This window comes from Drosophila erecta, unplaced genomic scaffold (genome assembly GCF_003286155.1).
Source record: "Drosophila erecta strain 14021-0224.00,06,07 unplaced genomic scaffold, DereRS2 tig00000305-arrow-arrow-pilon, whole genome shotgun sequence".
NCBI lineage: Eukaryota > Metazoa > Arthropoda > Insecta > Diptera > Drosophilidae > Drosophila > Drosophila erecta.
Window position 1 is genome coordinate 1,093,118 of NW_020825220.1, and position 18,062 is coordinate 1,111,179.

Genomic DNA, 18,062 nt, shown 5'->3' on the forward strand with positions numbered 1-18,062 from the left:
CGCCATTGACTGCGCGTCAAACGGGATCGCTTGCATGTCTCTACGTTGTGGCTCACGCTGTTTAACCAAAGACGCAGCTCCATCCATTTCCTCCACTGCTTCTGCTGGTTGTGGAGCGTGTGAATGTATCTACATTCTTATTGCTTAATGCTAGCTTATAAGTAGGAGAGAGAAGACAATATTAATCTTTCTTCTACCTCAAACTATGCTAATACGTAGTACAGTGGGCCTTTTGAAATGGCGAACTAAAGAATAAATAAAAACTAAATTAAAATTATATATAGAATTTTTTTGTATAACTTTCTTTTATATTTCCCAGGAGGTCCTCAAATATTCCTTAGGCTATTCCCGATGTTTTTCTCGGCAACTTCGAATTCGTCGCCACAAACGCCTGTTGTATGGAAATTTCTCTCCGCTTTGCATGGAAAATTCCCTCGGATTCCTTAGGGATTGGTACTGAAGGGTAACTGTTTTAACTCATACCAAGTTAATTCTATTTTTAGATTTATAATTTTGAAGAAGTTATCGGTCGTACCTCTACTGTGTAGAGTGTACTGTGTTCTGGGAATGTTCAACCTGGAACATTCGAAGCCAAAACAACAAACCGCTAACTCAGGATTCTAGAGAAGTACCGACTGACCAGGAAATGGAAGCGGCATTCTGCCAAAGTGACGAGTAAGGGACACTACATGCTAAGAATTTTTGAAAATACACTTCACTTGATTTTAAACGGATACCAAACGGAGAAGACTCTTCTGTGTTCATTAAAAAAAAAAAACATACATTATATGCAATCTCGGCCACGACGTAACTAGACCGCTATTCCAGTAGAAGAGCTAAGCTCGCTGCAATTTAGCGCAGAAGATTGTAGCATTTAATGTTGATGAAACTCTAATGCTTATAAAAGCCATACATGGTAGATGGCATTGAGAATAAAGCTGTTCTATCCATTCGAAGCTGACCGTTAAAATTGTTTTTGGAAATGAAGCGGTAATTCGAGGAGGTTTTTTTGGGGTCTTTCTGGGAGTGAACGTCCGTTATGTCTCTTCTTCAAGAACAAGATATCAAATTTTAAAGTTGATAAATTTCACCATATTTACATCGTCAAGGGATTGCAAGTCACCCTTAAATATCCGCCTCAAATTATGCAAATGCAATATGCAAACATCGAGCAGCCACTGTTTTGGTGGCGGCAATAATTGTTGTCTCCCCGCTCACGTAAAATTGAGAGCAAAAAATCGAAAAATAGAATTTACTTGCTTGTGGGAGTGAAAGCAGTAAGCAAGAAAGTGTGTATGTGTGCGTTCTTGTGCTAGAAGACGATTTTCGGCCTGAAATCAATTTTGATCTAAGAAGCGAATTTGATTAATGTTTTGTTCAATTTCGTTGTAATATACATATCTAACAAAATATTATTTAAAAAGTGTATATTGCTTATTATTTTTGCTTTTCGATATATTTTGCTCCTTTTTTTATTAATTATATTATATATTTTTTACTAAGTATTATACTCATTTTCAGTCGTCAATTATTTAAATATTTTTTAACATGTAGGAATTATTACTAATTTTTTCATTTATGATATAGAATGCTTGCAATGCTTAATAAGTAAAACTTATAAAAGATCAATTTTATACACAACATTCATTATTTGAGTGAAACCATAATGAGAAATCGCTCCTTTTATTGTGTTTATCTACAAAACATTGTTGTTTTTTTATTATTTTTTAAAATATTTTCAAAAACTTTTAGCGTATTTTGAAGACATTAAAAAAAAACAAATGGTGCCTTTAGTTTTCCAAAATCCGATTCTATCGAGTAGTTTTTTACATGTATGAAAGGCTCTAATGGAGCTGTAACTGACCGCTATCTTTCAAAATCAACGATCTTCATTGATCACAACTGGCAATCGATCAAAAATAATAAAGATTGAAAGTCAATAAACTTGTCAAGAGAGCTGCTGCCGACAATATGAACCTTGAACTCAGAAGCTATATAAACTAAAAAGCTGAGATTAGACATGCAGATTCCAAATTTCTCGTTCGCATTACGTAACTACTACACAATGCCAGAGTAGATTTGGCATGTTATTAGGTAATTTTATAGCCTCTTTTGGCACATCAACGCAAGCCGTATGTAAGGTGCGACGACAAAGCAACAAACAACGCAACGCTTCAAAGTACGGTAGCAGTAAATTCAGCAGAAAATTACTGAATTTTTGTTCAATAATTTACAGAATAATTTGTGTAGAAACGGACATGGCTGTTGTCACTGATTTCATTTCGTTTAAAATACCTTCTTCACCTTCTGGCAATACGGCTCTGCCGGTATGATGATATTGATCAATATGACACATGGCGTTAGACGAGAGCAACTATCATATTAATATTGAAAATTCCACTGTTCCCGTCAGTGCATAAGAAAGGAAATATTTGTATTTGAAATATTTGTATTTGTCAAATTTAATTTGTTAAAAGAAATTCCAACAGAATAAACAGAACTAGAAGTTATAATAAATATAGCAAGTCAGGGATTGGATGTTTGCTTATTAATCCAAATGGGCTTGTATTACGTCATGATGATGAGCAAAAATGTGCCCTTAATATCTTTGGAATCAAGGCATTTTTATGACACAGTGTGAACAGAAAGTCTTTGTCTCATTGATAGTCCCGCACCAGTGTGGAAATCATATTAAGAGCCTTTCTACTTTTAAGCGAAAAATATTGAGACGGTCAAGGCTTTGCGCTTTATCCATGAATAAGATTATAAAAGGATGTGTTGATATTTTTTATAGCACCATCCCGTCATTGATTGTAAAAGTAAGTGACATTACGGTATAATTGTATTAATAGTAATATTTAAAATTCGTCTATCACTTTCATCGGGTAAACAAGAATTTAATGTGATTCCTTATCTTTGACTTTTCTTTTATGTATTCCCAGAATTGTTAATTGGATACTAACATGGCTGACCGGCTTACACAATTGCAAGACACCGTTAATCAGGTAATACTTCGCATTAAAAAATACCTGCAATTAAGTAAAAAAAATAATCATTGCAGCAAGCAGAAAACTTCTGCAATGCCATTGGTGTAATTCAACAAACATCTTTTCCGAGTAAATTTGTTAATTTTGAACGTATCGGACCCCAAACGCCAAACTCGTGTCAGCCGCAAGAAGACTATGCCCAACTATTTGCACAGTTAATTGCACGATGTGCTAAAGACATCGACACTTTAATTGAGTCTCTTCCAAATGAAGACAGCTCTATTGAACTTCAAAATTCCAGTCTCAAGAGACTCGAGATTGAAAACCAACAAACTGCAAGAGACCTTGAGGAAGTAGTGCAAAAAGGCGAACTTTTGCTAGAAAAAATGCAGTATGCTTTGGAAAGCATTGCTCAGGCTCAATTAGATATGCAAATAACACTTAAACATGATTTGCAATAGCAGCAAACCAATTTTTTATATAAAGGAATAATTATTTTTTAAAATTTATAGATAATGAGTTTATTGCATTTTTGTTATGTATGTACAGTTTAAATTATATACATATTACTTTTATAAGAAAAGTTTAAAAAATCTATATTTCACTTAATTCCTAAACCATTTTGAACAGCACCTCTGACCTCGTTGATTTAAATGAGTCTTTCGCGCCGTCATGTTGGGGGTCGTCAGAAAATCTTTCTTCGTGTACACTACATTCTTCTATTTAAATATACGCGGTTTCAGATAGCTATAATTAGGCTTAGCTTGTTTTAATGGATATAACAAGAACTTCACATTTTTATTTTGCTGCAATAATGTAATATCTTGCGACTTTGTTATATTTATTGAAGCAATGATTTAGGTTAAATTAAAATTAATTGTTTTAGTTGAACAAAACTATTCAGTAAGCTTTAAAAACACTATATATACTTACATATACCCCACTTTGGATTTTATAAACAAATTAAATGTATGTAAGTGCTCTAAAATATTTCATTCATAGTTGTAAATAAGTATTAGTTAAGTGTGCCTCGACATCCTTGGGCGCCGCATAGGCACGGTATTTTTTCTTCTTCCAATGGAAATTTATAGTCGTACGTTATTTCCTCGTTGATACCAATGGGTTGCTTTGAATATATAACTATCTTCTTTTCAGATTCAATAGTTATAACCTTAGCGTAGCAATTCGGCTGAAAAACAAAATTGTATGTTGATAATACATGTCAGAAAAGCCAGCTATACTTACATTGCAACTGTGATTTATAAATCGAGCTAAGTTTCCACATTTAGTTGCATCGATTATAGTTTCCATGTCGATTCGGAACAAATATGAACTACCAATTCCAATCGCTTCGTACTTTGTTTCTCTTAAATCCGCAACTACAGGTCGAATCATCTGACCAACGTATTCAATAACCATTTCATCTGCAGCTATGGGCTCCATTGCGAATAATCCCCAATCATGTATCGCAGATTTTGCAAATTTAAGCTGTTTCTTTCGAAACTTCAGCTGATTAAATTTTAAGAGCTCAGATTCACCCATAGAACCAAAGGCTGTCAAGAGCCTTCGTTGGTTTGACCGAGCTTCGCGGGAAATTCCTTGCATTTTGGAAATTAATTTATTGTGATGGTGGTTTGTAAGTGCTGTAGGTTCATCGCTCCGATCTTCATTAATGGAATCTTCTGTATTGGCTTTAGCATGATGGTACTTGTGCTTAGCCTTTTCTCGAACATCTAATTTGTAAAATCCTTCAGTTCGCGCACACCCAGTCTTATGGCGCATCAGTTCATCATCTTTTCTTCGTTTTTTTGGTGGTGGTGGCCAAAAAGCTCGGTCAGTTGTGCAGTGATCCACCCAGTGAGTATTATTTAAAAACATACTGGAAAACAAATGCCAATAAAATAAAAATATATAAAAACTAATTATACTCACGCATACGGCTCCTTATGCAAATGGTCTAAGTAACTCATTTTTATAAAGTTGATATCTTCTGCATCAATGCCTTTCGTCAAAAAAGTGTACAAAATAACCATTTCTTCATTCTGATCACGAGTTTTATACATATCACACGGAACAAAATTTGCAGTTCTTCGTGCCAATTCGGCCAACGCATCTCTGTTTGGTGCCATTTTACTCTTTACATTTGACATCCTGGGGACCGAATCTTTCTTTTTCTTTTGAGTACGACTTGGATCCTTGCGAGGTCTACCTGGACCTGTCCTCGTCATTTGGTTAACAATTGCAATGTTCTCTGGTTTTCGTTTTAAAATGTTTTTAGTCTCATTTAACTGACCAGATGGAAAATCGCACAAGGAAACTGATTGTGCATGGGGCGGCAACGAATAACAATGCTCTAGCGCAACCTGACTCGCCTGCGACGCTTGACTGGAACTGCCGTCAGAATAAACTGGCGATTGAGTTCCTTTGGTTTTACGTTTTGAATTGGAATACATTTTGTTACAACCGTTTGGGACAACATCACACTCTTCATGATCGCCAAATTCGTTTAGATCTTTTTCAGTATTTATTACATTGACTGGAGTAGTGTCAACTTTACATGGACTTTCGTCATTTTTATTTCTTGAAGACCTTCTGCTTTTTATTATGGTATTTGGGGACTGTAGGCTTTTATCCAAAGACTTTTCAATTCTCTTCTCTTGTTCCTCTAAAAATTCTCGTTCAATTTGGGCCATGTACTCAGTATTTCTTCTCCTCCTTTCCTGATATTCTTTCTCTTCCTCGGAGTCGCTGTAAATTCTATCATATTCAAATACTGACTTCTGTTTACATTCATCGATTTTTTTAATTTCTTCTTCATTGTACCCCGGTGGTGGAACAGGGGTAAGAGAACGCCTACATTCTTCATTTATTTTTGGAGTGTTTGATAAAAATGTGGGCTCAATCGTGTTTTCGTCCAATCCGAAGCAACTATCTTTACTTATTTCTTCGAGATCAGATAGAATAGTTGAAATATTTTTTTCTTGTAAAGTGGGAAACAACGTTCTATCATTATCTTCATCTGAATCGGAATAAATATTATTTTTTTTTGTGCGCCTTGTTACGTTCTCTTTCTTGTTTTCATCGGAGCCGGAATAAAAAATTTTCACATTTCTAATTTTATCCCTTGTACAGTTTCTGTTTCTAATCGTTTTTTTTCGTTGATTCAGATTTCTTTGGCCATATCCTTCAGGACTATCTTCCTCACTAGTCCTTACCTTTTCTATACAATCGGTGGCTTCATACTCAGCTTCACTAGAAGCGGAAGAAGACGAAGATGAAAAAAAACTTGAAGCACTGCCCTTTCTTTTTGAATTTAGATCAGATGTTCGCGATTTAGTGTCTGATTCTTGAATAGTGTCTGGTCCCTTAATGTTTGAACGTGAAGTTTCGGAGATTCCCACATTAGAATCCTCCTTTTCAGAGTCAGAACGTTGCACCATTTCCTCTTGGTCACTTAAATCTCTTTCCAAAAAATTTCCTTTGGTAGGTATAGGGCTAGGATGTTTTCTTATACGCCGAAATGATGGCAGCTTGGGCATTGCCGCCCGTAAGCCTATACTGGAGAAGGATTGAAAATCTGCGACTTCTCTTTGGGAATTATTAAGAAGATTAATATCAGCATTCTTTTCATTATAGGAAGTATCTTTAATCAAATTTAAGGGTGTAGTGACTGCGGAGTCTGCTATTTCGGATAGCGGCTTTGAACGAGCTTTTAATGTATGTTCGTCCCACCAGTTTTCAAAATTTTTAAATGCAGTTATCTCAATCATGCGCTTATTAACATCTCTTTTTAAAATCTGTTTTAGCTCCTCGACAATATAGCCAATTACTTTTTTTACTTTTTGGCGTATCCCATCATTCTGATCTGATAGAGCACTTTTATGGTAATCGTATGGCTTAGAAAACGAATCAAAATTAAATGAAGCAACGGCTTTTAAATAATCAGACTGAATGTAGGCGCCATTTGAAAAAAAACGACTTGTAGATTCCGACGGGATACCGGAAAGATAGTGTCCATAGCCAGTTGCATGGTAATAAAAAGGATTTTGATTTGAATGGGTATACATGTAAGATGGCATAATAGGTTTCTTATACTCTGCACCTTCCTTAGTCTGGATAGGATCCTCATGGGAGGATAAGCTCGATAAAGACATATTGTCATCATTTAATTCTTTTTCACTTAAACTGAGTTTCGACTTGTCCTTTTTACCTATTATTTCTTCATCACTTGATATATCACTTGCTTCATTTGGCTGATGTAGAACTTTAATATTTTTGTCACATGACTTTTTTTTGTGTTCTGAGTTGTTTGAATCGGAATTAACATCCGAAAAAACATCAGGTTTGCCTTTATCTGTTTCTGAATCGCTACTATCCATTTGAAGAAAAGGTGGTGCATTTCCAAACGTTTTTCCTTTAAATATTAATGCTATTCGAGTATCTAAATCTACGTTCCCTGGATCGGAATTCGATTGTGTAACTGACTTTAATTTAGTCATGTAATTCACGTTTGACGGCACTTGCGGTTGAAGTTTAGCGCTGCCATAATGCGTAGTTGACGCAATACTATTTTTATGTTGTTCCTCTTCATCCCAGTTTTCAATCTCTTCTGGTGGCGGCGGGGGAGGTTGTACAGGCTGAAAATCAGGCTGAGGTGCGGTCCAACCTCTATGATCTGACCATGTCTGAATATTTTCGATTGAAGGGTGAGAACAGCTATTGAAGCTATGGCTCGCGCTAGGCAAACTAGATCCGGAATAGTAACTACTTATTGTATTCGACGAGCGTCTAACGTCAGATTCAATATATTCATGCAATGAATAGCGGTTACAATACTTAAGACTTCCGCGATCCCTTCGATCGATTTCAACAGATCGGTCGCGATCTCTTCGGCGATATTCTCGATCCTTAGATAAGTTATAACGATGTTCTCTTTTTTCCCTGGGGTGATCTCGGCTTTTGTCGCGAGATCTTTTACGATCTCGAAACGACTCTCGCTCCCTAGAACGACAATAATCGCGAGGCCGTGAATCCGAATCTCTAGCTCTTTCTCTTGTCGTGATCAATACATCCCGAGAATCTTCTGGGGATATATCTTTAGAACGGCGTCCATAAAAACTACGATGACTTCTTACTGAAGTGCCAACGTTTTCTCGCATTCCACGATCACGGTCATAACTTCGCTCTGGCGAGTGTCGACTGCGGTCCTTAAAATGGCGATCTCTTTCCCGTTCCTTGTCGCGATTCCAGTTTCGATCCCTACTGCGGTCTGCAGTAGGATTGGGTTTAAAAGTGGTGTAGATATCATTTACGTGTTCGTCTTTTTTTTCAAGATAATCGTTGATGAATTCGGATTCCTCCAAAGAAGCATGCTGAAATGTACATTTCGACGCTACTTTCGTACCTATTAATGGTTTTGCCGCGACTGGATTTGTAAGGCTCTCAAGATTTTTTTTTAGTCTGGCACCAAAAGGGTCGCAAAACACATCTAAGATCTAAAATTCATAGATACATTACAATACTACAAAAGCTGACAAACTTCACCCTACCTTTCCCATTACAGACTTTTGATTGTATTTTTCAACGAATTGTCTCGCTCCTTTCGTACTATCAAACACAATACGAGCAATGCCCATGTGTTTGTTTGTGATGGGATGATGGTAAATATTAATTTCATCAGATGTTCCACATTTCTCCAGCATGCTAGCAAGAAACTGCTTGTCGATGTTATCATTTAGGTTCACTATTGTAACTTCAACTGCAGGTGGCTGGCCCACGTAGTCCGAATCGATGATAAACCTATGGGTAAGGTTTTGGTGTTTAGCTGAAATTTTTAAATTTAAGTAATGGTTACCTCGGAATAGGAAGCATAAGTGGTTCAACAGCCCTGGCGCGTATGCGAATAAGTGGATTCCGTGGATCCCTGGGTGTTATTGTTGGATAGGCCGGGTCTCCTGGCATTAAACCATCGTAACGATATAGTCTTGTGCCACATTTAACCAACTGTGGATCAGCTAGCAGTTTAAAGTTGCGCGGCATTTTGGAGTTGGCCAGAGACGAATCATGGTTGGTGCCGGAATTATTGACAAGAGTAATATTACGAATGTCCTGCATCTGTGTCGAAAGAGTCTCTGTTCAATTAAGAACTACCTTGTCTACAAATCAAGTGCAACTGTTTAATATTGGATAGACTGTTCCGCTTGTGTGTAAGGAAGAGGGAGCCACTTTTGAAAACCCTATATAAAACTGACAAATTTGTACGAAGTAGATTGCTCCATTAATATAAAATCGTACATACCAAATTTACTCATTAAAAAAAGGGCTTATATTAGAATATCAAAATATTCTGAAAATCACAACAAAATTATGTTCGCTTTGTTTGGATTAGAAAGGGATCATCACCGAAATATATGAGTTCAATTGGAATCGTTCACGTGTTTTTTTTATTTATAGAACATATAATCTGTTTTTTTCGTCATTATATTGGTTTAAAGATAAATTAAACTCTCAAATATATGAAATACCAAATCACAATGCAAAAAATACACAAAAAACGAGGCTTTCGATTTGTAGGGACGATACTTGTGAAATCGATTTCCTGAATAATAAGCTGTTTAGACTATTGATACAATGTGTAGTTGCGAAAAAAATGTCTCGTCCATTTCATGATTTAGGTTTTAAGCCAAGATAAGTAAACAGTCCGAAAACGAATACGGATTTTTTTGTATACATATGAATTATCTTTTATGTTTTTGCGTTGCGTTTAGGCATTGTTGAGCAATTTTTCAATGTTATATTATAACAGGGGATCCAGAACAGTAATAAAAATTAAAATTTAATAAAAATATATTAGCACTAATAATAAATAAGTAATCCCTTATAAAACTGACCTTGGGAGTAAAAATAAAAAATACATTTTAGTATACAGCTGAGTTTTTATTGCTAAAGTTTGTTTTACAACGTGAATCTGATGATACAAAATGAATTAGCCTAAAATCTATTGCTGGGACAGCGACGTGAGCAGCGAAACTGTTCTTTAATCAGAAGATTTAGACTTAGTAGTCTTATGAATTGGAAGCGTTCAGACTCGTCAATTTTCCATATATATCTAATTTATATAATTTATAATCTAAACAAAATTATAAAGATTTATAGATAAGAACAAGAAAGAAAATAATTAGTCAAGTTCCCCGACTATCCCATACACGTTACTCAGCTAGTGGAAGTGCGAACGAGAAATTTCGGCTCTTCTGAAATATCGGTGGAAATTGGAAAAAATAATAATAAATTGAAAAAAATTAAAAATTTTGACGTGGCAGTTTTGATCGTTACAGTAGGCGTGGCAATGTAACAATCTTTTTACCTTTTTTTTTATTTACGTTGTTTCTTTTTCAAGCTTTCGATTTAAACTCCTCGATCTCACACTATCGTTTGTTTTTAAGATTATACAATTAATTCTATCGATATTAGTGTTACCTAGTAATTTATATTTATACACAGCTTACACTTAGCTTACATTCGGCCTAACTGGCTTATGATCGACCTCGATCTACAATTATAATGCTATGTTTGGTGCACAACGTTTGTCCAATGTTTCTTTCTCGCTGATTCCAATATACTCTTAAATTGTAATTGCGTTAGCTTACAATCATCTACATCAATAATTTCATAACGGTCATTTTCAAATACTATATTTACTTTGTAAGGGCCGCGAAATTTAGGTGCGAATTTTTTTTTAACTCCAGGTGTTGTTTCAATGTATAGCTATAAAATCTCCAAATTTATATTCCAAAGGGTCTTTATGTTTCTTTGCATAATATTGCTCAATCTTATATTGTGAGTGCTGGATATTCCTATTACCATTTAAACAAATAATATCTAGGTCTTTTTGCTCTAAATTAAACTTGTCTTCAATATATTGTGATAATTCGTCAACTATAGGGCCTTTTTGATTAAATCCCAAATCCAAATCCACTTCGACGGATGGTTTTGACGCGACAAAAAAGAAAGAACATAGTCGCGTAGATTTAAGGCGCCAGGGTCCGTTGTGCTGATCTAATGCAAGCCTATAAATTCTGAGTTTCGTGTCGAAATGAGGCAGTCTTCATTTGAAAGTTCAGCATGTCATTGCCTAGGAAACGCGCTGACCGTGGCGTCGACGCTATCGATGTAGTGAACGGTAATAATAATCTTGATCTTAATATAATATATATAGTGTCATATCCAAAAGTCCCTTAGACTTAAGTACATGCCGACTTATTTACACACACAACAAGCATACCCAATACAACCCTGCACTTCACAATTGAAAATCAGCATACCCCAATTTATTTTGAGACCTAATACAAATCGGTCCGTGTTCTTCAATAAAACAATTGTAATATTTCGGTCAAATAAAATTATATTTTTTTGACATACGGATATTATGAACGTGTAATTATATATACGTGTATATATGTATAATATAAACCAGTTAGGTTTGTATTATTTTATTAAAGCCAACTGCTCTTTATTCTGGTCTGTTACGAATTGACTACAAATAAAATGTATAAAGGCCGCTAAGTCTTCGGTTGGAGGCAACAGACCCAGCAGAGCGCTTGATCAGCGCCTTCCGGACTTCACGTCTTCCACGATCACTCAGTGCGCACATGCCCGCCTCACATTACGCTGACCCTTGCACATCGTTTTCGCTAAAGCGAAATGCATAACTGGGCTATATGTATTATACGTGTATATATGTATAAATTAAACCAGTTAGGTTTGTATTATTTTATTAGAGCCAACTGCTCTTTATTCTGGTCTGTTACGAATTGACTACAAATAAAATTTATAAAGGCCGCTAAGTCTTCGGTTGGAGGCAACAGACCCAGCAGAGCGCTTGATCAGCGCCGTCCGGACTTCACGACTTCGACGATCACTCAGTGCGCACATGCCCGCCTCACATTACGCTGACCCTTGCACATCGTTTTCGTTAAAGCGAAATGCATTACTGGGCTGGCTCTGCGTCGACGATGTTATTGTTGGCGCACCCGGTCTTGGATGGCATTTCGGCGGGTCGTTGCACCCCTCTGACTTGCTCGTGTTAACTCCTCCCTGTCTTAAGATGAAGTCGTCCCCGGATTCTATGGTCTTAGATAGTTGTTGACGTTTGGCTTTCAGACGGTAAACAAGAAGGATGATGACCAGGGTTATTGAGGCTGTGGTGGAGACTGAGCAAAAAATCCAGATGGCATTCGGGATTGAAGGAGGTTGATGTGTTGCAGATTTTTAACGCTCATTCCGTGAATCGATGACAGACTAAGGCGCTCTAGTTGCCTCAGAACGTTTACTTGAGCCATGGCTGAAACTGCGCCTTTCTTCTATGAAGTTCCGATATTATTGACGTAAAGGGTGCCTATAATTTTAATTTTGTTGGTATACGATACCAGGTAAGTTCCTGATATTATCTGGCTTATTCCCTTTTCGTCGGTGATATATATGGTTATATCGTTGGTGATGAGCATTCCATCGTCGATCATGGTGACTGGGTCCAAGTGTCCAGGCTAGGCGACCATGCCAGAGATAAGTTGTTGTGCGCAGGTTGACGCTTTTGATCTCCTGCAGAAGGTGGTGCCCGCTGATACATTGCAGTCCTTGACGGCGAAGGTTTCCGCTACGATTTTATTTTCATGCTGTACCGGAAATATTCTTATTTTTCTACAAGTTAACAAAGGCTTCGGAAATTTAATTAAAAAATACCTTAGGTCTCGATTTTGAAAAGTTTTTATGCTAGCTACCTCTAAAATATCTGATACGCTAACGTTTGTGGGATGTTTACTTTCAATCTCCCTTACGTCAACGTCATTCAGGATTATTGGACTTATTACATTTAATTTGAAAAGGGTGATTGCAAGTATTAAATTTTCAAGTTCTTGAATTACAACACGGTTTTTTGCCAAAATCGTCTCGTACAAATGTTCTGTGTCTAAGCTGTCCGATTTTAAAATAGAATTCATGGATGAGGTCAGTGTGTTTAATTGCAATTGTTTTTTGTCGTTTATTTCTATCTGTTCGTTTACCGAGCCAGTTAGTTGTCCCTGTCTAAACCTCACCTGGTCCCAGTCGTCAGAGTCGGGTGTCCCCGCTATTGCTTTCAAAGTAGTCCCTAGAATATTAAGACTACGGGCTTGTCGGTGACGTACCTTTAGTGTGACCAAGAGAGTCTCTATTCGTCCCAGGTCCGTCTCAAGTACCCGCCTCATGTGCTCCTTAACGAAGAAGTCCTTCGTGTGTTTCGTCTCGTGTGCGTACGTTTTTTTTTGGGAACAGATTTATTAGTTGTATTATAGGAGTTTTGAAATCTACGATTGCTCTTGAATCGATTGGTTGGACTATAGTGAATTTTGAAAACTTGTCGATACAAGTTAGAAAATGCTTTTGATCAGTTGAAAATATTCTATGTGAATAATTTCCCCAGTATAACCGGGAATTGGTGTTTCCGCTATGGTTTGTTGCACTGGGTGACGATTGTATTTTGCTTTGGAACACGTTCTGCAGTTTGCGATGATTTCTGATTTTTGGCCCATTTTGGGGAAAAAGTAGTCACGAAGGACCTGTTTTACGTTTTCCTGTCCTGCTCTATGGGCTCTATTGTGTTCCGTGGTCATAATTTCCCTTTGTTTGGTACTGTTTGTTATATCAATGACCAAGCTCTTACAATGTCTAAATGTCGTTGAGAGAAAAGCGACGATTAAATCATGCTGAATGAAGGCGAGTATAGGTAGCTCGCAGTGGATTGCATAGACGAGATCAATTTTTACTAAATCTTTTAGGGAGCGAAGCAATGTTGTGCGGTCCGTAAATCGCACAATGTGACGCGTTTTTGATTTAAAAAGGATGATTGACTTTATAGACGGGAAATCCGCCTGTTCGATCACTATTTGGTTCCTGAAACAGTTTACCGGTTTTTCTGTTGACTCTACAGTGTAGGTCAATGACTCCTTGCTGTGGATAGTAGTAATGTCGGAGTGTGCATCATTATCTAATGCATTTATGTTTTGCCACGACAAAGCGTCGGCTACGTGGTTTTCTTTGTAGAACACTTGTGCGTTATGTTCGTCAACAAACGCTTTCCACCTTTCGAGCCTGGGATTTGGATTTTTATCTGACATTGAACCGGTCAGTGGTTGATGGTCGGTGAAGATGTTTAACTTCTTTACGCCATATAAATAATTTCTGAGATTTTGAAGTGTCCATACTATTGCTAGTAGTTCCCGTTCATTTGTTGCCATTGAAATCTCGGTTCCGCTTAACGTTCGAGAAATCATGGTGATCGGAAGCCCCTAGGCCGCTTCCAGATGCGTTAGTGGTCAAGTCAAATGGCTGGGTGAAATCTGGTTATGCTAACATGTCATACCTAGACTCCAGGATGTTTCTTAATTTTTCGAATAATTTTCGCTGCTCGTTGGTCAGTTCAAGTTTGACATTCACCTTTTAGAATATTCGTCAGAGGTCTTGCGATGCTAGCAAACCCCTTTATGAAACATCTATAATACTGGTTAACCCCAAAAATGACCTGAGACTGATCTCCACATTGTTGTGGATGGAGGTTGAAACACTTTTATAGCCTTAACCTTCTCAGGTTAATTTCTAATTCCTCCTTGGGACTTTGTGAATCCCAAATATTCTACGTTCTCTTTAAAGAACTTAGATTTTTCTACAGACACTCTCATGCCTGCATCGCACAAAGTTTTTAGATCCGCGTTTATATCATTGACATGACTCTCCATTGTTTGGGAGAAAATGATTACGTCATCGACATAGACATAGCTATATTTAAAGACGTGTTCTCTCAGAACGTCATCTATGGCCCGTTGGAAAATACTGGGGGCATTTTTTAAATCAAAGGGAAGCCTGCAGAATTCATACTTCCCGTTGTTGACCGAAAAAGCTGTCTTTTCACGATCGCGCTCCGCGAGTTCAATTTGATGGAAGCCCGACTTCAGATCAAGAGTCGTGAAGTACTGAATCGGCTACACCCATCGGGTATGGGTAAAGTTTTGAATATACGGGTTCCCCGTCAGTGCGAATCGTGGCGACCGTATTTATGTTAAAGGGGAAGGACTCGTTTGGGTCTGCAAAGGCTTTTGATCTGATTTTGATCATCTTATTGAAATCTTCGCTGACGGCGTTTGGCACGTCCACGTCATCGATTTTAATAAAGTTTACATTTCTGCATTTTGAGTAAAAAATTTGCTCTGAACCATGATCATGCTTAATGATGTTTTTTGTTAGATCGATTTTTGCATTGACCCTTTTTAGCACATCTAATTCGACAATTCCGTCATATCCGTTCAGGTTGTTTAACAAGAAGAAGTATGACTTAACATTGAATAGATGAATCAGACACTTTTGTTCTATTTTTGTATGACCATGGATTGACGTGACTTTAAATGGTGTTTCCACCGGTTTGAGGTGTTTTAATTCTGTTAGAGGTTTTATGTAATTTTTGGAGAATCCTGTATCCAACAGTAACCTAATTTCCCGGCCCGCTATCGTACGAATTATGTACGGGAGCAGGGACGTTCCCCTAAAAAATTATATGCTTCGGAATCCGACGTGTTATCTGCCTCGATTTCCGCTGTTTCGTAGGATGACTTTACCCTATACTCCTGGTCATTTGACTGCTCTTGAGTCGTATAGTTCAACCGTTGACGACTGCGAGCTGTCTGCTTGCCCCTGAATTTAGAACGTGATGTGGGATCGACGTCCTTTGGTTCAGGGCCTAGGTTTTGCGCATAGGCTTTTCGAGGATTTTTTGATTCATTGCTCTATTGCGTTTCGCCTAGGTTTTTAGAAAATTGAGAGCTATAAGCTTCATTACTAGTGCCCGGTGCATTATTGTTTTGTTTTCTCTGGAAAGCATCCTGGGAGTTACCTTGTGTGCTGTTATGAAAACGGTTACCCTGGCGACGGTTTTCCGAATTGTAAGATTTTTCTTCTAAATTTGTATTAAAGCTTGCAACGAACCAGACTCGTTCATTGCAAGACTCCGCCAAATCTTTGAGACTACATGTCGGACTGATTTTTTTAACGCGGTCACAAAAGCGTTCCAAGCGTCCTGCCGAGATCTATTATTTAAGATAGCGGCAGTATTTGTGTTATAAGACAACAAAGTCTTACTAATAATAAGAGTTAGCTTTTTCTCAATCTCATTATAAAAGGTCATTAGGGGGAGTTCTCCCTGACGCATAGTAACCATTTGCTGCTGGGTTACCTCGATTGGAGTTTGTTCTGCGTATGCGCAGTCCATTCTAGCTATTATAGTTTTGAAATTTAGTACTGTAATATGTGACGTAAGTATTACCTTGTTACGTATGATTTCTACGGCCTGATAGGTTCTAGAACTACCCAAATATGGTTTGTAGATTTCGTAGGCGTTGACTGCTGCGTTTCACCATGCGACTTACTCATCTTGTTTGCCGTCAAAAATTGGTATGGACTTCACCAAGTCTAGTGGTTCATTACAAGGGATAGCTGCGTTGTGTGGTATTTGCTCGTATACTACTAAGGGTCCATCCTCATTTATTCTCTGCCTATTTTCAACCTTTTAAAGCTTGTCTGAGAATATTTTATTGTTGGTGCTCTAGTGCGCCATTTACGGCCGCTTCCATGAGCCTAATTACATCTTTATTACTAATGGTACCTAAAGATTTCGCCTGTTCTTGTGTTAGTGAATCTTGTTGGAGGTCCTGAGGTTGATTTTGGAATTCCTGATCGTTAACCATTTTTACTTTGTCCGTAAAGCCGTCCATTAAGTTTTTTAATTCTATATCCTCGTCGGTCTCAGTACCGTAAATGTAACCCCCTTGCTGATTACTATTTCTTATGTCTTTATAGCTCTGTATAAGGTCCTCGTCACCGTCGTTGATTTCGTTATTGTTTCTAAACATCGGGTGGCAATGATACGTTTACGATTTTTTATTTTATAATTTGTATGAAACAAATTTTTTTTTTCTTTTTTAGGAAAGATTTTAATTATTATAATTTTTTTTTAATTTGTAAATGACATTCACTATACCTGAACTTTTAATTGCGATCACTCTTTTTATTTGTTTTATTTCATTATTTATTATGTGTATTTTTTTTTTTTTAAATGGCACACATGTCTGTTTCACGTTAAAAGAGATAAATTGAAAATAAAGATCTCACTTACGTGTTATATTGGTATATTAAAATGCGAAAACGGTAGCCGGTTGATCTGTTTGTCTTCTGGATTTTGTTGTTGCTATGTAGCGGTTTTCACTGCTGCTGTGTAGCGTTGTTGTTATTCACTGTTGTTGTCCAGTGCGTGAGTCCGAAGTGTATTTTAAGGGAAACCCGATCACGAGACCTTGATTACTAAGCCTTTTTATTACGGATTTTACTTTATTGCGACACTTAAGCGTGTTGGGAGCCAATTAAACCAGTTAGGTTTGTATTATTTTATTAGAGAGCGGATATGGCCAGATCGACTCGGCTATTGTTCCTGATCAAGAATATATGTACTTTATATATACTTTTCAACGAATACTTTTCAACGGGAATAATAATAAACGGTGCTTTGGAAAAGAATTAATGTTGAACACAAGTAAAATTAATTAATATTTTTCTGACCTAGCGTCAAGAAAGTGGAACTTTTTTCTCGTGCAACATAAACAAAAATTACAATAGAGTTTTCTATAGCCTTAGCGGATCGTGAAACCTTATTAATTTGTCATACGTTAACTTAATTAGTTTATAAATTTGCATAAATAGTCCTACCTTGTATAGATTACAATGCTTCAAATAAAAGCATTAAAAATTGCATTAAGAAAAAAGTTCCTGATAGACTTTATAATGCTTTATCAAAAAAATATATATTAAAAATCGAAAATTTAAAAGCAATTAATTTTGGCTACTGGGACTCAAACCCATATGATACTTATGACACTAAGCGAAACGAAATTCGGAAAATTTCAGGAAACAATAACCAATTATCACCACCAAAATGAAAATACTACCCAAGAAATCACTTAAAATATGTGAAACCAAAGAATTATTTAAAATTTAACCCAA

The 18,062-nt window shown here is 36.9% G+C and overlaps 2 protein-coding genes across 4 annotated transcripts; one reads left to right on the plus strand and one right to left on the minus strand.

Moving 5' to 3' along the window:
- The first annotated feature begins 2,651 nt into the window (after positions 1 to 2,651).
- On the plus strand, positions 2,652 to 3,479 carry LOC6553926 (mediator of RNA polymerase II transcription subunit 21). Its single transcript, XM_001978732.3, has 3 exons — positions 2,652 to 2,819; positions 2,943 to 3,005; positions 3,062 to 3,479. The coding sequence occupies exons 2-3, from the start codon at positions 2,964 to 2,966 to the stop codon at positions 3,446 to 3,448; spliced, it is 429 nt and encodes a 142-aa protein (XP_001978768.1). The 5' UTR covers positions 2,652 to 2,819; positions 2,943 to 2,963; the 3' UTR covers positions 3,449 to 3,479.
- A 441-nt stretch (positions 3,480 to 3,920) lies between these two features.
- Positions 3,921 to 9,606, minus strand: LOC26527103 (histone-lysine N-methyltransferase SETD1). Of its 3 annotated transcripts, none has more exons than XM_026983507.1 (6): positions 9,286 to 9,606; positions 8,842 to 9,101; positions 8,537 to 8,786; positions 4,920 to 8,482; positions 4,233 to 4,866; positions 3,921 to 4,176 (listed from the first exon to the last, which is right to left on the minus strand). In XM_026983507.1, exons 2-6 carry the CDS (start codon positions 9,099 to 9,101, stop codon positions 4,003 to 4,005), a joined length of 4,881 nt encoding a protein of 1,626 aa, XP_026839308.1. In that variant the 5' UTR covers positions 9,286 to 9,606; the 3' UTR covers positions 3,921 to 4,002. The 3 variants fall into 3 exon arrangements, with proteins under 3 accessions (XP_026839308.1, XP_026839307.1, XP_026839306.1); XM_026983506.1 differs by having other exon boundaries at positions 8,842 to 9,142; XM_026983505.1 differs by having other exon boundaries at positions 8,842 to 9,605.
- Between the last annotated feature and the right edge of the window lie 8,456 nt (positions 9,607 to 18,062).

What these genes read in the sequence shown, in the direction of transcription:
- LOC26527103 (XM_026983507.1), bottom strand. Translation starts at nt 9,101, where the DNA reads ATGCAGGACATTCGTAATATTACTCTTGTCAATAATTCCGGCACCAAC. An exon ending in CTTATGCTTCCTATTCCGAG is followed by an intron (nt 8,787 to 8,841) that starts GTAACCATTACT and finishes CCTTACCCATAG; the next exon opens with GTTTATCATCGATTCGGACT. An exon ending in TTATAAATCACAGTTGCAAT is followed by an intron (nt 4,177 to 4,232) that starts GTAAGTATAGCT and finishes TTTGTTTTTCAG; the next exon opens with CCGAATTGCTACGCTAAGGT.
- LOC6553926 (XM_001978732.3), top strand. Translation starts at nt 2,964, where the DNA reads ATGGCTGACCGGCTTACACAATTGCAAGACACCGTTAATCAG. An exon ending in TGCAAGACACCGTTAATCAG is followed by an intron (nt 3,006 to 3,061) that starts GTAATACTTCGC and finishes TAATCATTGCAG; the next exon opens with CAAGCAGAAAACTTCTGCAA.